The 18,167-nt window shown below is 41.4% G+C and overlaps 1 protein-coding gene across 1 annotated transcript in view; it reads left to right on the top strand.

Annotated features, from left to right (window-relative positions):
• Nucleotides 1–18,167, top strand: part of GNPTAB (N-acetylglucosamine-1-phosphate transferase subunits alpha and beta) — a 64,553-nt gene that overhangs the window by 39,100 nt on the left and 7,286 nt on the right. Inside the window, exons 9-19 of the mRNA XM_037068036.1 lie at nucleotides 934–1,113; nucleotides 1,355–1,525; nucleotides 3,497–3,620; nucleotides 4,695–4,898; nucleotides 5,559–6,664; nucleotides 8,873–9,072; nucleotides 9,295–9,514; nucleotides 10,204–10,317; nucleotides 11,743–11,828; nucleotides 12,089–12,187; nucleotides 16,606–16,773. Coding sequence (XP_036923931.1) covers nucleotides 934–1,113; nucleotides 1,355–1,525; nucleotides 3,497–3,620; nucleotides 4,695–4,898; nucleotides 5,559–6,664; nucleotides 8,873–9,072; nucleotides 9,295–9,514; nucleotides 10,204–10,317; nucleotides 11,743–11,828; nucleotides 12,089–12,187; nucleotides 16,606–16,773 — 2,672 coding nt within the window. The remainder of the gene's footprint in view (nucleotides 1–933; nucleotides 1,114–1,354; nucleotides 1,526–3,496; nucleotides 3,621–4,694; nucleotides 4,899–5,558; nucleotides 6,665–8,872; nucleotides 9,073–9,294; nucleotides 9,515–10,203; nucleotides 10,318–11,742; nucleotides 11,829–12,088; nucleotides 12,188–16,605; nucleotides 16,774–18,167) is intronic.

Genomic DNA, 18,167 nt, shown 5'->3' with positions numbered 1-18,167 from the left:
GAACCAGATGATTGCGGTTCGATTCCCAGTCACGGCACAAGCCTGGGTTGCAGGCCAGTTCCTGGCAGGGGCCAGTTCCCAGCAGGGGATGCATGAGAAGCAACCATACATTGATGTTTCTCTTCCNGCTGAGTCTTTCGCAATTTTCATAATGTTTAAAAGTAAGACCAGGTCTTACCTGGCTGGTGTAGCTCAATGGATTGAGCACAGGCCTGCGAACCAGATGATTGCAGTTCGATTCCCAGTCACGGCACAAGCCTGGGTTGCAGGCCAGTTCCTGGCAGGGGCCAGTTCCCAGCAGGGGATGCATGAGAAGCAACCATACATTGATGTTTCTCTTCCTCTCTCCTTCCCTTCCCCTCTAAAGATAAATAAATAATTTTTTTTTTTAAAGTAAGACCAGGTCTTTTTTCCCCTTTTCTTCTTGAATTTATTGGGGTGATAGTGACTCACAAAATTATACAGGTTTCAGGTGCACAGGTTCATAACGTACCCATCATCTGAACTGTACTGTGTGTTTATCACCCTAAGTCTCCTTTCATCATGATTTACCGTATCCTTCCTATACTCTCCTCTCCTTCCTCCACCCCTTCCCCAGGCAATTTGCATACTGCTCTCTATATCCATGAGTTTTTTTTCTCTCTTTTTTTTCCAATCTCTCTTCCCTCAAGCCCTCTCCACCATACCTCTGACAGCTGTCAGCCTGCTCTCTGTTAATGGGTTTGTCTCTGTTTTGCTTGATAGTTCATTTCATTCATTAGATTCCACATATGAGTGAAATCATATGGTACTTGTCTTTCTCTGGCTTATAAGATTAGCTCTTTAGAAGTGGACCAGAGCACCCTGAGAACTGAGAGGGCAGAGGGAGAGATGGAGGAGGAGGCGTGACTGAAGGGGCATTTTGCGTCTTCATGCACCAAATGTTTTTCTCAGTCTAAGCAGGATGAAGATGTGTCTGCCAGCCGTTTTGAAGATAATGAAGAGCTGAGATACTCACTGAGATCTATTGAGAGGCATGCGCCATGGGTTCGGAATATTTTCATTGTCACCAATGGGCAGATTCCGTCCTGGCTGAACCTTGATAATCCTCGAGTAACCATAGTAACACACCAGGTACATGACTTACATACAACATGAGGCTCTGGGTTTTTTTTTTTCTGTCTTTCACTTGTTCTTTTATTTTTTTCTAATTTCATTCCTTTCACCCTCCTTACCTCCATTTCCACCTCCCTTTAATTCTTCCATTTGCCTTCCTTCCTTCCTTCCAAAAACAAAAATGAAAGAAAAAACACTTATCCCCCCTCTTTCTCTCTTGTGTATTTGTTTGTGTATGTGTTTGTGTTTTGGTTAAAAGGATGTTTTCCAGAACTTGAGCCACTTGCCCACCTTCAGTTCGCCGGCCATTGAAAGCCACATCCATCGCATCAGGGGGCTGTCCCAGAAGTTCATTTACCTGAACGACGATGTCATGTTTGGGAAGGACGTTTGGCCAGATGATTTTTACAGTCACTCCAAAGGTCAGAAGGTGAGTAGCCAAGAGGAAGGGATGCCTGGATTGCAAGTCCCTTGGAACTTATCACAGTGAGAAATCAGGAATCGGTATATATACTACTATATTCAGATTTGATCAAATAAGTGTTTCTGAGTGCTAAGCTCAGGGGAGTTACAATTTGGGAGAGAGAAAAGTACTTCCTAATAGTTTTTCACTTGCTTATATTCTCAGACACCCAGAACCCCCTTTCTTTTCCCTGACCTTCTAAATTTTCTGCTACACCCTGCCTAGTGTGGCTCAGTTGGTTGGAGCATCGTCCCATAATCTGAAAGGTCATGGGTTTGATTCCTGGTCAGGACACATGCTTGGGTTGTAGGTTCAGTCCAGGGCACATACAAGAGGGCACACAAACTGATTAATGTTTCTCATTTACATGAATGTTTCTCTCCCTCCCTTACCCTCTTCCGAAAATTAATGAGCATTTCCCTCACCCGTATGGCTCAGTTGGTTGGAGTGCTGTCTTGTAACCAAAAGGTTGCAGGTTCAATTTCCAGTCAGGTCACGTGCCTAGGTTGCATGTTCAACCCCCTGTCCAGGCGCATATGGAAGGCAACCAATCAATGTTTCTCTCATTGTTGTTTCTCCCTTCCTCTCTTTCTAAAAGCAATGGAAAAAATGTCCTCAGGTGAGGGATAAAAAAATACATGAAGTTAATAAACATGTTCTTGGGTAAAGATTAAAATTAATAAATTTTCTACAACAATAGCAGAAAAAAACAAAATCACAATGAAACACAAAATCATGGTTACAGTGTCAGCAAAGTGACTGACATAGAAAGGTAGCTCAACTTTCAGCTCAAAGACGTGGATGAAATCTTATCAAACCTGGTCTCACTCTGGCTTTGGGGGGCAGGAGGGAGAAGCTATGAGCACAGACCCAGGAGCCATCTATTCAGGACGGTCCTGGGCAATGTCCCGACCCTTTGTGTTTTCTGTGTGCCTGCTGCGGGGAGTAGGAATCTCTGTTAGAGAGATTCATTGATAAACTGGAGACTTACCGCCGTAAGCTTGTGATAGAACTCCGTGATGGAACCACTACAAGTGCTCACTGCACAAAGCTCCTTTTTCTGCTGCTGTTTATGCCATCCCAGTGTGCTCATTGCCCTGGGCCCCTGTTCTGTGGTCTCCCCTGTGTTAGCTTGTAGTGCTGCAGAGTTGAGCTTTGGCTTGACAGGGGAGACACACAAAATCAGTGACCTGTACAGTGATTTCCTTGCCGGCAGGTGTGCTGTGGGTGCTGAGCAGGGGGAGCCCATGAGGTTGAAATCAGACAGAGATAGGGAAGAATTCCCTGTTTGTCTGAATTGAGACGAACTTTGAAGAACAAGTAGAAGTTAGATTCCAAATAGATGGAATGTCTAAAGGCATGCAGACTTGAAATAGCAAAGTTTTAAAAATTATTTTAATTTAAAAAGTCACCATGTACCATACAGCTCATCGTGAAAGGACGTGAGCTCAGATTGCCAGGCTGGTTAACTTGTCACAGAACCTCGTGCTTATAGAGAAGGACATTTCGAGTTCATCTGCTGTTTTTTTCCAGCCACGATACGAGATCATACACAAATACACTCAGCAGTTAATGGCAGTTGTCACAGAAAAGTAGTGAGTCGTGTGGTATACTTTCTACCACTTTGACATGTGTTTGTGCTCCCATTTAAGTCTGACGTGTTGGCCTTTCATTCAGAGTATATTGTAAAACCACGGTGTGAGAAACTAATCCACAAACTGAGCCCTGGCCTCCTTTCCTTGAGTAATGAACAGGGGAGACGTGCTCAGTAAGAATTATCGAGAAAGCAGAACTTAAGGCGAAGTATGGCACATGAATGCCGTCGGCCTGTAGAAAATACTAACCTTTTCTAGAGACTCGATTTTTTTTTTAAGGAATTCTGATTTGAGAGGAAAAAGCATCAGAACCCATTTTCTATTCTCCCTGGTTTTCTCATAGGTTTACCTGACGTGGCCCGTGCCGAACTGTGCCGAGGGCTGCCCGGGCTCCTGGATTAAGGACGGCTATTGTGACAAGGCTTGTAACAATTCAGCCTGTGACTGGGATGGTGGTGACTGCTCTGGTGAGGCCGTGTTCAGACATAATTTGCTTCTGTTTATGGAAGTTTTTCATTGCTGATCATTATCGAACGTGTCCAGTGAATTCAATGTTTTTGTGTATTAAAATAATCGGTAATCCATAGACTCTTTGGAGATGATGGTATTGCCCTTGCTGGCCCAGTTTATTCATATTATCCATCGTTGAGGGCATTTTCGCACACTGGCCCTGCACTTGAAAATAGGAAAAGCAGGGCTACCTTTAGTTATGTAAGTTCAAGAGCAAGAACAGCTGTAACTAGTTTTTATGGGAGCTCACAGCAGCAAATGCTGGTAAGGTCAGTGAGTGACGGAGACACGAAAGAAATACATGTCTTCTCAGCATCCCTTTTCTTGCTCTTACGTGCTTATGTTTGGACTTGCTGATAACAAGATTTTTACTTTTATTTGTTGCCTTTCCATTTAAAAAGAATTTAAATTTCTGGAACATCCATTATCCATCTTAATTTCTTCATCACCTAAGAAAGAGAGAGTGTATGCACAGATCACATCGCCATGTTCCATATGAGGAAACAGATTTGGACAAGTGTTGGAGGAAAGAAAACTTGGAGTTGTGTTTCACTCAGACCTGCCAGGGGCACTTTTGAAAAGCACAAGCAGCTGCAGGGAGAGAGCACAGACGTGCAGGGTGGATCTGTGTGGTCCAGAGAACTCAGCCCTAATAGGCCATTCACACTGGATAGTGAAATTGGCCCCCGTATGAGGACGAGTGGCCGTTCTGACCGTGACAGTGTTTGGAATAATCTCTCCCCGTTCCTCCATCCCCATCCCCATCCACATGCACCTCCTTGAGAAAGTTTGAGGCCCACCCCTCTAGGTTGCACAGCCAGTAAGTGCCCAGCCTGTTGTCTGGTGACATCCCCTTGTCAGTTTATTTTCTCCTCAAGCTGCATGAACTGTTCTACGAAGGAACAGGACCCTTTCTGACTGAAACTCATGCATCAGTCTTGAAAACAACTGTGAAGAAATAAGGAGCTGTCTTTGTTTTGTTTTCTAGCGGATGAGCACAGCAAGGTTCTGTTGTCCTTCTCCCTCTACAGGCAACAGCGGAGGGAGTCGCTATGGTGCGGGAGGCGGGGGAGCCGGCAGCATTGGAGCTGGGCAGCCCTGGCAGTTCGGAGGAGGGATCAACAGTGTCTCGTACTGTAACCAAGGGTGCGCCAACTCCTGGCTCGCTGACAAGTTCTGTGACCAAGCCTGCAATGTCTTGTCCTGTGGGTTTGATGCTGGTGACTGTGGGCAAGGTATATTTATTGTCATAAAAGTATATTAAGGGGATAAAAATCCTTGGTCAGTAGAGAGGGTTTTAGGCTCATCGTTTTTATTTAAAGTAATTATTCTCTGTGTATCCCTTTCCCAGCCGCGCGTCCAAACTAGTTGGAAGTTAAAAGTAAGAGAAGGACACAGACCTCTATGAAACAGTAAATACTAAAGCTGCATCTTTTCCCTTACAACTCCAGTCTGATTTTTTTTTTTTACTAAGCTGATTTACCTTAGTTGAAAAGATGAGAGATGATGGGTTAATTTAAAAATAATAAAACCAATAATTTATTAAATAAGGACAGTTTGAATAGTGGAGTTTGTTGATAGCTTATTAACAGAGGTCATTTTGCCAGAAATGGACAAAATGATGGAAGTCGATTATTGGAATTTGCGGTCAGACATCCTGCCATATCTTGGTAGTGAGTCAGACTCAGCACCAAGCGTTCCATGTTGGCGACAGCGGTGGCCTCAGATAGTCCAAGCGGCCCCACACCGGTAGTTCTTATGTAGAATTTCTGGTTCCTTTGAAGTCCATTTAAAGTCCCTGTTAAAAAGTGAAGACTCAAACCCGAAGAATTGAAGGAAAAGAGGGGCAAGTGGCTAGTTTTTTTAAAGTCCTGTTTTGTCTTTTTTCCCGCTAGATCATTTTCATGAATTATATAAAGTGACTCTTCTCCCAAACCAGACTCACTATGTCATCCCGAAAGGTGAATGCCTGCCTTATTTCAGCTTCGCAGAAATAGCCAAAAGGGGAATCGAAGGCGCCTATAGTGACAACCCGGTAATCCGACACGCCTCCATAGCCAATAAGTGGAAAACCATCCACCTCATCATGCACAGTGGGAGGAATGCAACCACGATACATTTCAACCTCACGCTTCAAGGTAAAAACGACAAAGAGTTCAAAATCCAGATAGCAGTCGAGGTGGACACAAGGGAGGAACCAAAACTGAATTCTACCACCCAGAGGTCCTACCAGGCTTTGGTTAGCCCCGCCACGCCACTTCCAGAGGTGGAAATCCCATTTGAGGATATTCCCGAAGAAAAACGCTCCCCAAAGGTTAAGAGACGTGATGTTAATGCAACAGGGAGACCTCAAGAGGGGGTGGAAATTCCCCTGGTAAATATTTCACTCCTTCCCAAAGAGGCCCAGTTGCATCTCAAGAACTTGGATTTGCAACTAGAACGCGGAGACATCACTATGAAAGGGTACAACCTGTCCAAGTCAGCCTTGCTGACGTCGTTTCTGGTAAACCCACAGGATGCCGAAGTAAAAATGAACCAAGCTATCCTAACAGATGAAAGAAATGAGAATTTGGAGGCCCCACAGGTAAAAGAGCTTCACAAAAGCATCGTGCCGAACAGCTTAGGAGCATCTGAAAGATTACGGGGGTTCACTTTCCCTGCAGGGACAGTAAGAGGCAATGGCCACTACCAGCGTCAGACTCCACCCCTGGACACAGAAACCAGAGCTAGGTTTGGATCTGTAACTCGGACCCACAGAGGAGGAGGCAGGAGTGTGTCAAAAGAAAAGCTCTCTTCTCTGACTGTTCCTCTGGAAAGACACGCGCCGAGAGAAAAGGCAGTCATGGGGAAAGAACCAGAGAAAAACCGAATGGAGGACAGTGCCAAAAATCACTTACGTGGTAATGAAGTATTACCTGGAAGAAAGTTGCAGCAGTACACGGACAGTTACCTGGGGTTTTTGCCATGGGAGAAGAAAAAGTATTTTCAGGATCTCCTTGAGGTAAGTTACACCCAGCCGTATTCCTTCTCATGCCCAGGAAGGATGAATAGCCTTGTAAGTGATAATAATACAGTAATAGCTCCCATTTATTTAGCACTTCCCCTGTGCCAGTCAATGAGTTAAAAGCTTTTCTTACAAGGTTTCATTTCATTTTCTCAATGGATCTTACAATAAAAAGAGTTTATAATGGTCTCTACTATCATTTATCCCCATGTTACAACTTAGAGAACAGCCTCAGAGTGAATGAGCATGGGATTCAGCTAGGGACTTATCTCAAGTAAGATTTCAAGAAATGCTTTTGTGTACATGGTACAAGTCAGATCTGACATTTTTCCAGCTGCACCGATGACCAAACCAAGGGATAGAGAAGTTCATTTGCTTCCCTAGCTTCACAACAGCAAGTCGGCGTGAGCCAAGCCTCTAGGCTGGCAGGCTCTCCCTCCTGTACCATGGCCGCCACGGGGCTGGGGTGGCATTTGTACGTCTCCTGAGTGCTGTCACTCTACATATTGCTGGGGAAGGCAAGATGATTAGATCAGTTGCTGCTAGTGGAGGCTCAAAGAGCAAGTTGGGAGACAGATTCATGGGCAAATATGTGGCTGTGGGACAAGTGTCTCTGTTGAGGTGTAACAGGTAAGGAGTCCAAAGGGAAAATTCTGTAACTTTGCATAGAAGCATCAGGAAAGGCGTCCTTGAGGAAGTACCCTGTGAGCTGACCTTTGAAGGGTAAGTGAGAGTTGGTAGACCAAGAATCACCCCGTGGTCTAGGCTGGATCGTGAACAAAGCACCCCCACGAGTGCATGTCAGGCCAGAAGAAAGTGGATGGAGAGGGGAGCTATGGCTCACCCCTGTCCTTGTCTTCGGGAAGTACCTTGTACCTGCTGCAGGAGGCATTGACTAGTTGTTGAGTGACTGCAGCGTTCTCGTCTAGATTTCTTTCCTCACTGCCCCCTTTTTTAAATTACAAGAGCACTGTAGGCTGGTGGCAAAAATTGTACGCCATGCAAACACGATACAGTGAGAGAGAAAAGTCTCCCTCCTCCTTCCTAATTGCCCTACTTGAGATCGTTACTGTTGTAGTGTGGTTGATGTCCTTTTGGTGTTTTTGTACAGATTATGCAAACACAGAAACGATGCAGTTTCTGTTTTGGCAGCAGTGGAATTACGCCAGACTCACACTGCCCTGCAGTTGCCTTATGATCTCCTGGTGTGCAGGCAAAATGCCCGAGTCAGTGTCACTGTCCTTCTTTAACAGTTGCAAGTTATTTCCAGTGTTTTGCCAAGTGCCAATAATGCTACAGTAAATATTTTTGTACATGTAACTTACTCTTGAGGAAGTTATTACTTCTCTAGGTAGAATTGGTAGCTTAAAGGGTCAGGTGTACAAAAATTTAAACGTGTCCACTAGATACAGGGCTGTCCAACCCGCGGCCCACGGGCTGCATATGGCCCAACACAAAATCATAAATTCACTTAAAACCTTTTCTTGCTCACAAGCTTTCATTAGTGTCTGTGTAATGAGTGGCCCAAGACAACTCTTCTTCTTCCAGTGTGGCCCAGAGACACCAAGAGGTTGGACACCCTGCTAGAATGTTGCCCCTCTTCCTATTTCTACAAACAATGTGGAAGACTGCTTGTTTCTCTACAGGCTAACCAATCTCTTCCCATTTTTATCTGTTTGAGAAGCAAAAATATTTTCACTTCTGTGAAGTGTGTTCACATTCTCTGCCCATTCGTTCATTCAGTTTTTCTTCTGACTGGTTCTGATGAAGTTCTTTACATTTTATGATACTGACCTGATTATATGGTGAAACCAGTTTTGTATTCTCATCCTTGTGTTCAAAACTCAAGTACTTGCTGCCTTGAAGTCACCAGCAGAAATAACTTCATATCAAGAGGACTGTCAAATTTAACTGTAGATAAAGTTTCTAAATGTTGTATTGAATTGGCTAGGAAATCTCCTGGGCAATGACTAGCCCTTGAAGAATACCCTATAAATAGACTTTCACCACACAGCTGTTCCTCTCGAGCCAGTGTTGCACTGAAGTCTAGTTTTGTCCTGCCCTTAGGGTCCTATTTTATCTGCCTGTCAAGGACCATCAGTGACTAGTTATTACATTATGTAAAATGGCACCTTTGCCTCTCGTTAACCAGAGTATGCCTGTATACTACACGTAATGCTGTGTCATGTGCAATTCTCTTTTCAGGAAGAAGAGTCATTGAAAACCCAATTGGCCTACTTTACTGACAGCAAACATACTGGCAGGCAACTGAAAGATACATTTGCAGACTCCCTCCGATATGTAAACAAAATTCTAAACAGCAAGTTCGGGTTCACATCTAGGAAAGTCCCTGCCCACATGCCTCATATGATCGACCGAATAGTTATGCAAGAATTGCAAGACATGTAAGTCTGGGCTCGTGTCTGGGTTGCGTGCATGCGCTCAGAGCCACGGCTGCCTGAAGTTTACACCTTTGCTGTGCTAAACTTACGGCTCTAATATTTGATGACTAGCATGCTGAAGGTGTCTTCTGAGGTGGAAAGGAAAAAAAGATGCTAACTCTGCAAACGTCAGGTGCTGTATATGTTTTAAACATCACGAGCTCATTATATGTTATATTTGCGCAGGTTCCCTGAAGAATTTGACAAGACGTCATTTCACAAAGTGCGCCACTCTGAGGATATGCAGTTTGCCTTCTCTTATTTTTATTACCTCATGAGTGCAGTTCAGCCACTGAATATATCTCAAGTGTTTGACGAAGTCGATACTGACCAGTCTGGTGTCCTGTCTGACAGAGAAATCCGGACACTAGCTACCAGGATTCATGACCTGCCTTTAAGTTTGCAGGTGCTTTATTCTTTTCCCCTAAACTTGACCCCACATTTTAATGAAACTTTCAATTTGGATACGTACTCTTTTTCCTCCTACATGTTTCAGTGTAGTGCAGATAAAAGGACTCTTGATTGTTAATGACGGTGTTCACAACCAGTATTATTTTTGTGCCAGAATGAAAACCAAATTTGAAGTTCACATTTCCTGAGATTACGTCTTTTAGGCTTGCAGTGGGGATTGTTACTGTGTTGTCTGGAGAAGAGCCAGACCATATCTGCACATCAGGTTCTTGTGACGAGTTCACTCAGGGGTGGCCGACCACACATCTCAGCCAGGCTCGCGGTGCCGCCGTCCCCTCTGCCATGGCGCTCCTACTTAGTCCCAGGAGTGGGAAACTCGCTGACGGGGAGGGCAGGATGACTCTAACTGCGGGCCGTCTCATCTGGTGATCGATCCCCTGGACCGTCTTGTATAAAAGGGTGCCTCACAGTCCAGGAAGATCTGCTTTGAAACAAAGATGAGATACTTGTATTCACATTGTGTCATTCTGCTCTTTAGGGGGTATTTTTATCTAATCGTATAGTCAGACTCTCTTTGAAGATAACACTGAAACGCATTTTGGAGACTTCTATGTAGTTTTTATTTGTAAAGCCACAATCATTACTTATAATGTACTTAGAAGGTTTATCCTTTTGCTTTGTTAGGATTTAACAGGTCTGGAGCACATGTTAATAAATTGCTCCAAAATGCTTCCTGCTAATGTCACTCAGCTCAGCAACATTCCACCAACTCAGGAAGCTTACTATGACCCCAATTTGGTAAGTGGCATCGGTTCAAGTATGTCTTTACCGGGTGCTATTTACACCATTTCTGTATGGCATTTCACAAAGTATAATCAGGCTCTATGTGTATAGGCTCTATGCTACTTTGGTGGAAAGAAGTAGCACAGATAATCCAGAATAGTTTATATCTTGCTTTAGAATATCTTTTTTCTTAAGTAATGGATTGTAAACTCATATTGGGATTAGTTGCTTATATTTGGTAAGCACACTCCTATTTACTAAGGATGGCAGAATATAACCCTGAAGTATTCTCATTAGCTTGGGAAAACTGTCCAAAGGTTAAACATTAACCAAGGAGATATTGATCGCATCGGATACCATCTTTCATCCAAGCTAAATTGCTTTGATGCCGGCACTTACGAAATCTGACCAGTAGGGGGTGTGGATGATTTGCACACAGTTTGCCACTTAGTTGAAATGATTATAAGATTTGATTGTCAGATGCTTCTCAGTTTCAGAGAAGTGGGGAAAAATGTACATTTAGAATTGATGGGAGAAGGATATAATATAGCCATTAATGTGATGCTTACAATTAATATTTACTGCTATATGGAAAAATGTTTATAAGATAAAATTAGGTGGGGGAAAATAGGCAGTACCATATACAGAGTATGATTTGAACTATGGAAAACTCCCAAATACCGTCGCACATGCACGCATAAAACACACTGCAAAAAGTAATATAAATGACAAAAGATCAAATTATATGTGGGTTTCAATTTCCTTTTTTCATACTGGTATTTTCTATAATGAAGAGTTTTGGTTTCATAATCAGAATAAAATGCTATTTAAAAAACATTTTACCAGGTGGGGAGCACTGCGGGAGGGGTGGGTGCAGGGCTGGGAATATAAGACAGAAAACTGTACTTGAACAAGAATTAAATTTAAAAAAAAGATTTTTACCAACTTTAAAATGTTCAAGTCATATGTAAGTAATTTATACTTAACTACAGATAAGCCATTTGTAAATTAATAAGACAGTTCCTGAAAGAAGGAATCCGTTCATTTAGCAATCGTTGTGCAGGCCGGGGACTGTGTTCCTCACCCCTATTCTCAGAGAGCCCACGAAGGCTTGCTTGTGAGGAGACACAGTGTGACGAGCAGCAGCAGCTCTTGGTGAGACAGGTCAGCCCAGGGGCTGTTGGAACAGGTAGACAAACTACAGGAATTTTCAGTCGGGCGTTGGTTAGTTTAGCATATGGCAGGGGTTCGTATGCAGATATGTGCCAATTAAAACTTTATTCACAAAAACAGGCAGTTAGCCGGCAGGCCATAGTATGCCAATTTGAATACTCTTGATCGCTGAGTCTTTGGTTCCCTCTTAAATTCTGCACCCAGGCTGAATGCTTTACTTGCCTAACACAGTCTTGGCCCTGTTGTAATGTCTGTCTTTGCTCACAGCCACCCGTCACTAAAAGTCTAGTAACCAACTGTAAACCAGTAACTGATAAAATCCACAAGGCGTATAAGGACAAAAACAAATATAGGTAAGTAGATACACAATTTCCTCTCTGTTTAGTTTAAGAATAATTAATATAAGAGTCTGGCATTCTCATAGCTTTACAGTAGTTTATTAAGCATTCTTTTAAAATTTATGTGACATTGTTTTCTTTCATAATATTGGAAGATTAACTCATTCCAAGGAGGCTGAGTCTGTTCAAGTTCCATAAAATGTGTTTCTTACTGAAAATCTGTTTGGCATAACCACATAAAATATTTACACGCTTTAAATATGTTTGATAATTAGGTTTGAAATCATGGGAGAAGAAGAAATTGCTTTTAAAATGATTCGTACCAATGTTTCTCATGTGGTTGGCCAATTGGATGATATAAGGAAAAACCCCAGGTACTGCTTTTTTTTTTAATTAATAAACTTTTTGTCATGTTTTAGTTTAGTTAATAAACTTTTTGTCATGTTTTATTTTTTATATATTATTGAATGTATTGGGGTTACATTGGTTAATAAAATTATATAGGTTTCAAGTATATAATTCTATGATAGATATATCATCTTTATATTGTGTGTTCACCACCCAAAGTCTAGTCTTCTTCTATCACCATTTACCGCTTCTTTGCCTTTTTCTACCTGTCCCACCTTCTTTCCTTCTGGACATCAACATACTGTTATCTGGGTCTAAGGGGAGGTTTTTGTTTGTTTTTTGTTTTGTTTTGTTTTGTTTTGTTTTTCTTTAGTGCCTCCACCTATCTCATCCAGCCCCCCAACTTCCCTGCCCTCTGACAGCTTTTAGTTTGTTCTTGCCTTATAACCCAGTGATTCTACTTCTGGTAATATATTTCCAAAGAAACCCAAAACACTAAATCACAAGAACCAGTGCTCCCCTATATTTATTGCAGCACTAGTTACAATTAGCCAACATTTGTGGCCGTCATTAGATAAGTGGATAAAAAAAACTATGATACATTTACACAATAGAATAGTACTCAGCTGTAGGAAAAAAAGAAGAAAATCTGCCCTGGCTGGTGTGGCTCAATGGATTGAGTCTCTGGTTTAATTCCCAGTCAGGGCACATGCCTGGGTTGTGGGCCAGGTCCCTGGTAGGGCGTGCAAGAAGCAACCACACATTGATGTTTCTCTCCATCTCTTTTTTCTTCCCTCCTTCTCTCTCTAAAAATAAACAAATAAAATATTTTTAAAAAATGGAAATTTTACCTTTTGCCACAGCATGTTTGGATGTGGAGGGTATTATGCTAAGTCAAATAAGCCAATCAGAGAATGACAAATAAACTTTATTTTTTAGAATACTTTTCGGTTCAGCACAATTGAGAAAGTACAGAGAATTCCCATACCTTTAAAAATTATCCTTATTCATGTAGATGAACATGAAAAAATAGCAGCAGCACCAGAGAGAGGAGAGTAACTTAATTCTGTCCAGAGCAGGTGGAAATGCCTGATGGTGGAGGTAGCTTTTGGAGTAACAGAGTTGCAAGGTGAGATAAGGCTCCCCCATTCACAGGGACTAGCACAGACTTCTAGGAGTCCAGTGACGGGAGCTGTGCAGTGAGGCTGGGGGGCGGGCCATATCATGGGGGTGGTAAGGCCAGACAGAGCATTTCTAAGAAGGTCCTTCCAGAGACGTTGTTTGGTGGTTAGACTTATCTTTGCAATTCAGAGTTTCTGTGAACAAAAGATGTGCTGCCATAGGTGTGAAAATCAATCCAGTAAATTGCAGTCATTCTTTGGGGTTGGCTAAAGTGTTCTGGTTTATGTAGCCTTGAAAATCCAGCCTGGCCCCTTAATAGTTAGTTGCCTTAGATAGTTTGATGGAATGGGTTAAATATGCATTTCTGAGTTTTGAACTTCAGTGGGAAATATGTATTTTATCAGTTTCCTGCACAAAAAGACTTTGATGGTATAAAAATAAACATTTTAAAAAATAAAAAATAAAAACAAACATTTTATCTGAGTCTTTTCAATGCTTTTAGAAGTCTTCAGTTTCACCTCATTTAAATTACGACTTTAATTATAAATGATCAGAGATGTAAAATTTCTAGATATTTTAAGCCATAGTAGTTTTTCTACAAATCTCATTCTTGTTTGGGTAAGCAGAAATTAGAATTTTGAGAAAAAATGAAAATATCTTTAATGCTTATTTAGTAAATAAGCATTAAAGATTATCCAGTAAAATAGCTTATTTCCCACAAATGACAAATATTTCTCAGAAACCAAACAAACTATAAGCCACAATAATTAATCACCCAACCTGTAGCTCTCTGTACGTGCTGTTCCCTCTGCCTGGAATGCCCTGTTCTAATTTTTATAAATAATTTAAGTTCATCTTCAATCTGTGCTTTTGCCCCCCCCCCCCCACTCTGTTGAGTGCTCTCTCAGTCATTACTGGTCTGTATACTGTGTGAGAGTTTACAGTTTTTAGTTGTACCCCATACTTTTCTGTCTTTGTGCCGGTTTGAGGTTGTTGGATGAGAGTATTCATAGACCTCCTTGTTGCTTAAAGGGACAAAGTTTTAGTAAAAATACACATGGCAAGCAGGCTTCACTGGCAGTGTCTGCCAGGCCCAGATACTGTACTTCCTGTGACCCCAAACAGATGTTATCATTTTTAACTCTTAGGTGTTTTGTTTTACTTTTATGGGGGCTTATGTTAAGTCAAGAGTGGAAAATCAGTCTTCTGACTCACTCAAACTTGAAGGACAAGTTTTCCTCATTAACAGGGAGTCTGGGATAGGCAGGGGCCAGGCTTTGCTTTTTCCTCTGACCTCTTCATCTCTGCTTGTGTTGGCTTCATCCTCAGGCTGGACCAGGGCAGGGGATGGGGGGGTGGGGCAGCCACAGCACTTCTGCATGTCCCTGCAGGTGTAGCCCTGTTCTGAGGCAGTAAGACATCACCCCTTGCTGTGTGTCACATGTTGTCCCTCCATTCCTACCCCAGTCACTGCGAAGGGGAGGGATTCACTTAACTAGTCAGAAGCTTCTGCTGGTTTGGGGTGGGGTCGCCTCTTTTTAAGTGAGCTTACTTAGTGAAGTACTAAGCAAAATGCAAGTTCCCTTTCAAAGGAGAAGTTATTTGTTGGGTCTGCTTTAGCCACCTTGTATCTCATTCATATACTTTCATTAATTTTTCCAAGTTTTTGAAAACTTTTGAAGATAAAAAATTAAATAGTACAATAAACCCCATAAATATTTCATCCAAATTTTAAAATTATCAGTCATTTGTCATGTTTGCTGATCTCCTATCTGTTTACACACACACACACACACACACACACATTCTGCTTTAATCTGTTTTTTTCTGAACCATTTGAAAATTACTTGCAGACATGCAGATATTTTAGCCCTGATTATTTTAGCCTTTTAAAACAAAATCAGTCTCCTTTATACCATAACACTATTAACCCATATCTAAGAAGTTTAACATTGACTGAATAATACTACCTAATGACCTATATTCAGATTTCCTTGGTTGCCTCCAAATGTTTTTTATAGCTGTTGTTTCTAATCTAGAATCCAGTCAAGGCTTGTACATTGTATTTGATCGACATATCTCTAGTATCCTTTAATTTAAAGTAGTCCCCAAGTTTAGAGAATAGATAGGATACTGAACTTTCACATACTCATCACCTACTTTTAGTAAGCAATTTATAGTTGGTCTTGTTTCTTCTAAACACCACTTCCTTCACCACTTCCTTGCTCCTTCATCACTTCCTAATGATTTTTATGTCAGTCTCAGACTTTGTGTCATTTTATCTGTAAATCTTTTAATAAATTTCTGTAAATTATAAGGATTCTTTTAAAATAACCAGAATACTGTTATTTATTTCTTAGTCTAATAAACTATCTGGTCAGTTTATGCATTTCTCTTATTGCCTTTTATAAAGCATTTATGTGGTTTTTAAGTTTGTATGTTTGAAATGGTATTAAGTAAATTCATTGCAATTAAGTCTATAGGTCTCCCCTCAATCTCTTTTTTAAATCATATAATTTGTGTTGTGTGTGTCTATATGAAGAAATCTATAGGTGTATATTATATATGTGTGTATACACATACATATAGATTTCCTACACATTGGACTTCTCTGATTGTATCCCACTTAACATGCAGCTATATTTCTGTATGTCCTGTAAATTGGTAGTTGGATCTGAGATCTTTATTAGATTTGAGTTCGCTGGGGTTTTTTGGTTTTTGGTGTGTGGTTTTAGCAAGTGTACTCCAAAAGCAGTGATATCCTTACTTACTGTTGTAATAGACCCTCAGTTTAGTGACTTTTGCCTTAAAGGCAAAACAGTAGGGAAGCACCACTGTAATCTGCTTTTTGCCAGAGTTCTAGCATCTTCCAGCTTGGTTGGAGACATATTAAGAAATCATCAAACTATGATCTGTAGCTACAAGGCTATCTGAATTATCTACATATTTTCAGTTCAGAGAATTTGGCTTTAGGTACTCACTCATTTTTTTCTCTGGTTGCTAACAAAATGACCCAGTTAGTAAACTACACTTATCGAACACTTAATTGAGGACATGCTAGATGGAAGTCATTAATTTATTCCAAAGTTAGAAGGCCCCTCTCAAGATTATCTTTCTTAGTTCTGTTTTATAGGTGAGGAATATCCAAAGAAAAGTTTTATAGCACATTGCTGCCCCAGAGAGTCATTTTGGTAAATGTAACATCTTGGGACATAAGACCATAAAATATATTTGGAATCTACATTAATCTACATTTGCTTATTTTGTGAGGTCAGGATCATCCTTATGATAACCAGTGACACTTGGTCTCTGCTTTTTTCAGGAAGTTTGTTTGCCTGAATGACAACATTGACCATAATCATAAGGATGCCCAGACCGTGAAAGCTGTTCTCAGGGACTTCTATGAGTCCATGTTCCCTGTTCCATCCCAGTTTGAGCTGCCCAGAGAGTATAGAAACCGTTTTCTGCATATGCACGAGCTGCAGGAGTGGTAAGTGCTCATGGTTCGTGTACGTGTGTGTGTTTTGTTTCAGAGTGATGAAATTTCTTTGATGTGTTGCTTGCTTTATAACTTCTTTGTAAAATACACTTATAGTTTTTATTGAGCTTAATCGTTGAAATATACTCTTTATTGAACTCACTGGCTGAGCACATCTGCTAAACCTTATTGTCATCGCTGCCATCAGAGTGGCTACCTTGTTTCTTGGACAGCTGCTATATGGCAGACGCTGTGCTGGGCAATATACTTACTGTGCTCTTTCCAACGAAAGGTACCATTATTGCCGTGTAGCAGATGAGAACACGGTCATAGAGGCTGAGTGATTTGCTCAAGGTAAAGTAGCTGATGAGTGGCAAATCCAGCCTGGTTACCTGTCCCCCACACATTCCACTCTATTTCAAAGCTACTTTATAATGTTTCCTTTGTGTTTTATTTCACTACCATTTCCAACACTTCAATATAATTTTATCTTTCCATTTAGGAAGATTATAACCCCTATGTTCCTCACCCCTACCCCATGCCAGGTACCAGGAATACAAAGGCACAGAGGTGTCAAGCAGAGTGGTTTGGAGCAGTAAAGAGAGAGATTGTGAAGGGTTGTGTGTGAGTGGGGCTCCCCAAGAGAGATTTTTTTCCGATGTTTGTCTTGATCAGACTTCATGATTTGGAAAGATAACTACAGTAGTGTGGGGTTGGACTGGTGAGGAGGTTTTTTGGAGTAAGGTAGTGCTGTCTGGGAAGCAGAGGCAGGGAGACAAGTAAATAAGCATTTTGGTTGTCCTGAAACAGACTGTCAAGGTTGAACCAGGGACACAGCCCAGGGAATAAAGAGAAAGCAATAGACAGAATTGGGAGAGATCTAGATTTTAGCAGAACTCTTTGGTGTCTTGGGATTGGGTGAGACAGTTAGCATGTATATTGCTAATATCTATATATTTTTATCTTGATAAGCAGAAGCTGTTACTAAATAATGGGTCTTGTCTTCCAGAAATGACTGGAATGGCTTCTCATCGTGTTCACTTTCCTGTAGCTCAGAGGAGAAAGATCTTGGTTTCAAGGGTTAACTCCCCAAATACAGCTCTTGACCAAATGTACCTTTAAGGGCTCAATTAAATAAGAAAGGAGTGGACTAAAGAATAGTTTGAGGACTAACAAGCAAGGAGACAGACTCATAGGTGGAAAGCAGGTGACAGCTTGTGGTTGGGGGGAGGCTAAGGGTTAGAGGGATTGAGCAAAAAGGGAACAGGACTCGTGGACATGGAGAATAGTGTGGTGATTGCTGAGAGGGAGTGGGGGTATAAAGGTACTAAATGGTAATGGGAAAAATATAATTAAAGTTTTATATATACATATATACACACACACACATACATTTTTTTTTTAAG

The sequence above is a fragment of the Sturnira hondurensis genome, unplaced genomic scaffold (assembly GCF_014824575.4).
Source record: "Sturnira hondurensis isolate 20B ecotype Veracruz unplaced genomic scaffold, ASM1482457v3 Scaffold0017436, whole genome shotgun sequence".
Taxonomy (NCBI): domain Eukaryota; kingdom Metazoa; phylum Chordata; class Mammalia; order Chiroptera; family Phyllostomidae; genus Sturnira; species Sturnira hondurensis.
This window is presented reverse-complemented; position numbering and strand designations above follow the sequence as displayed.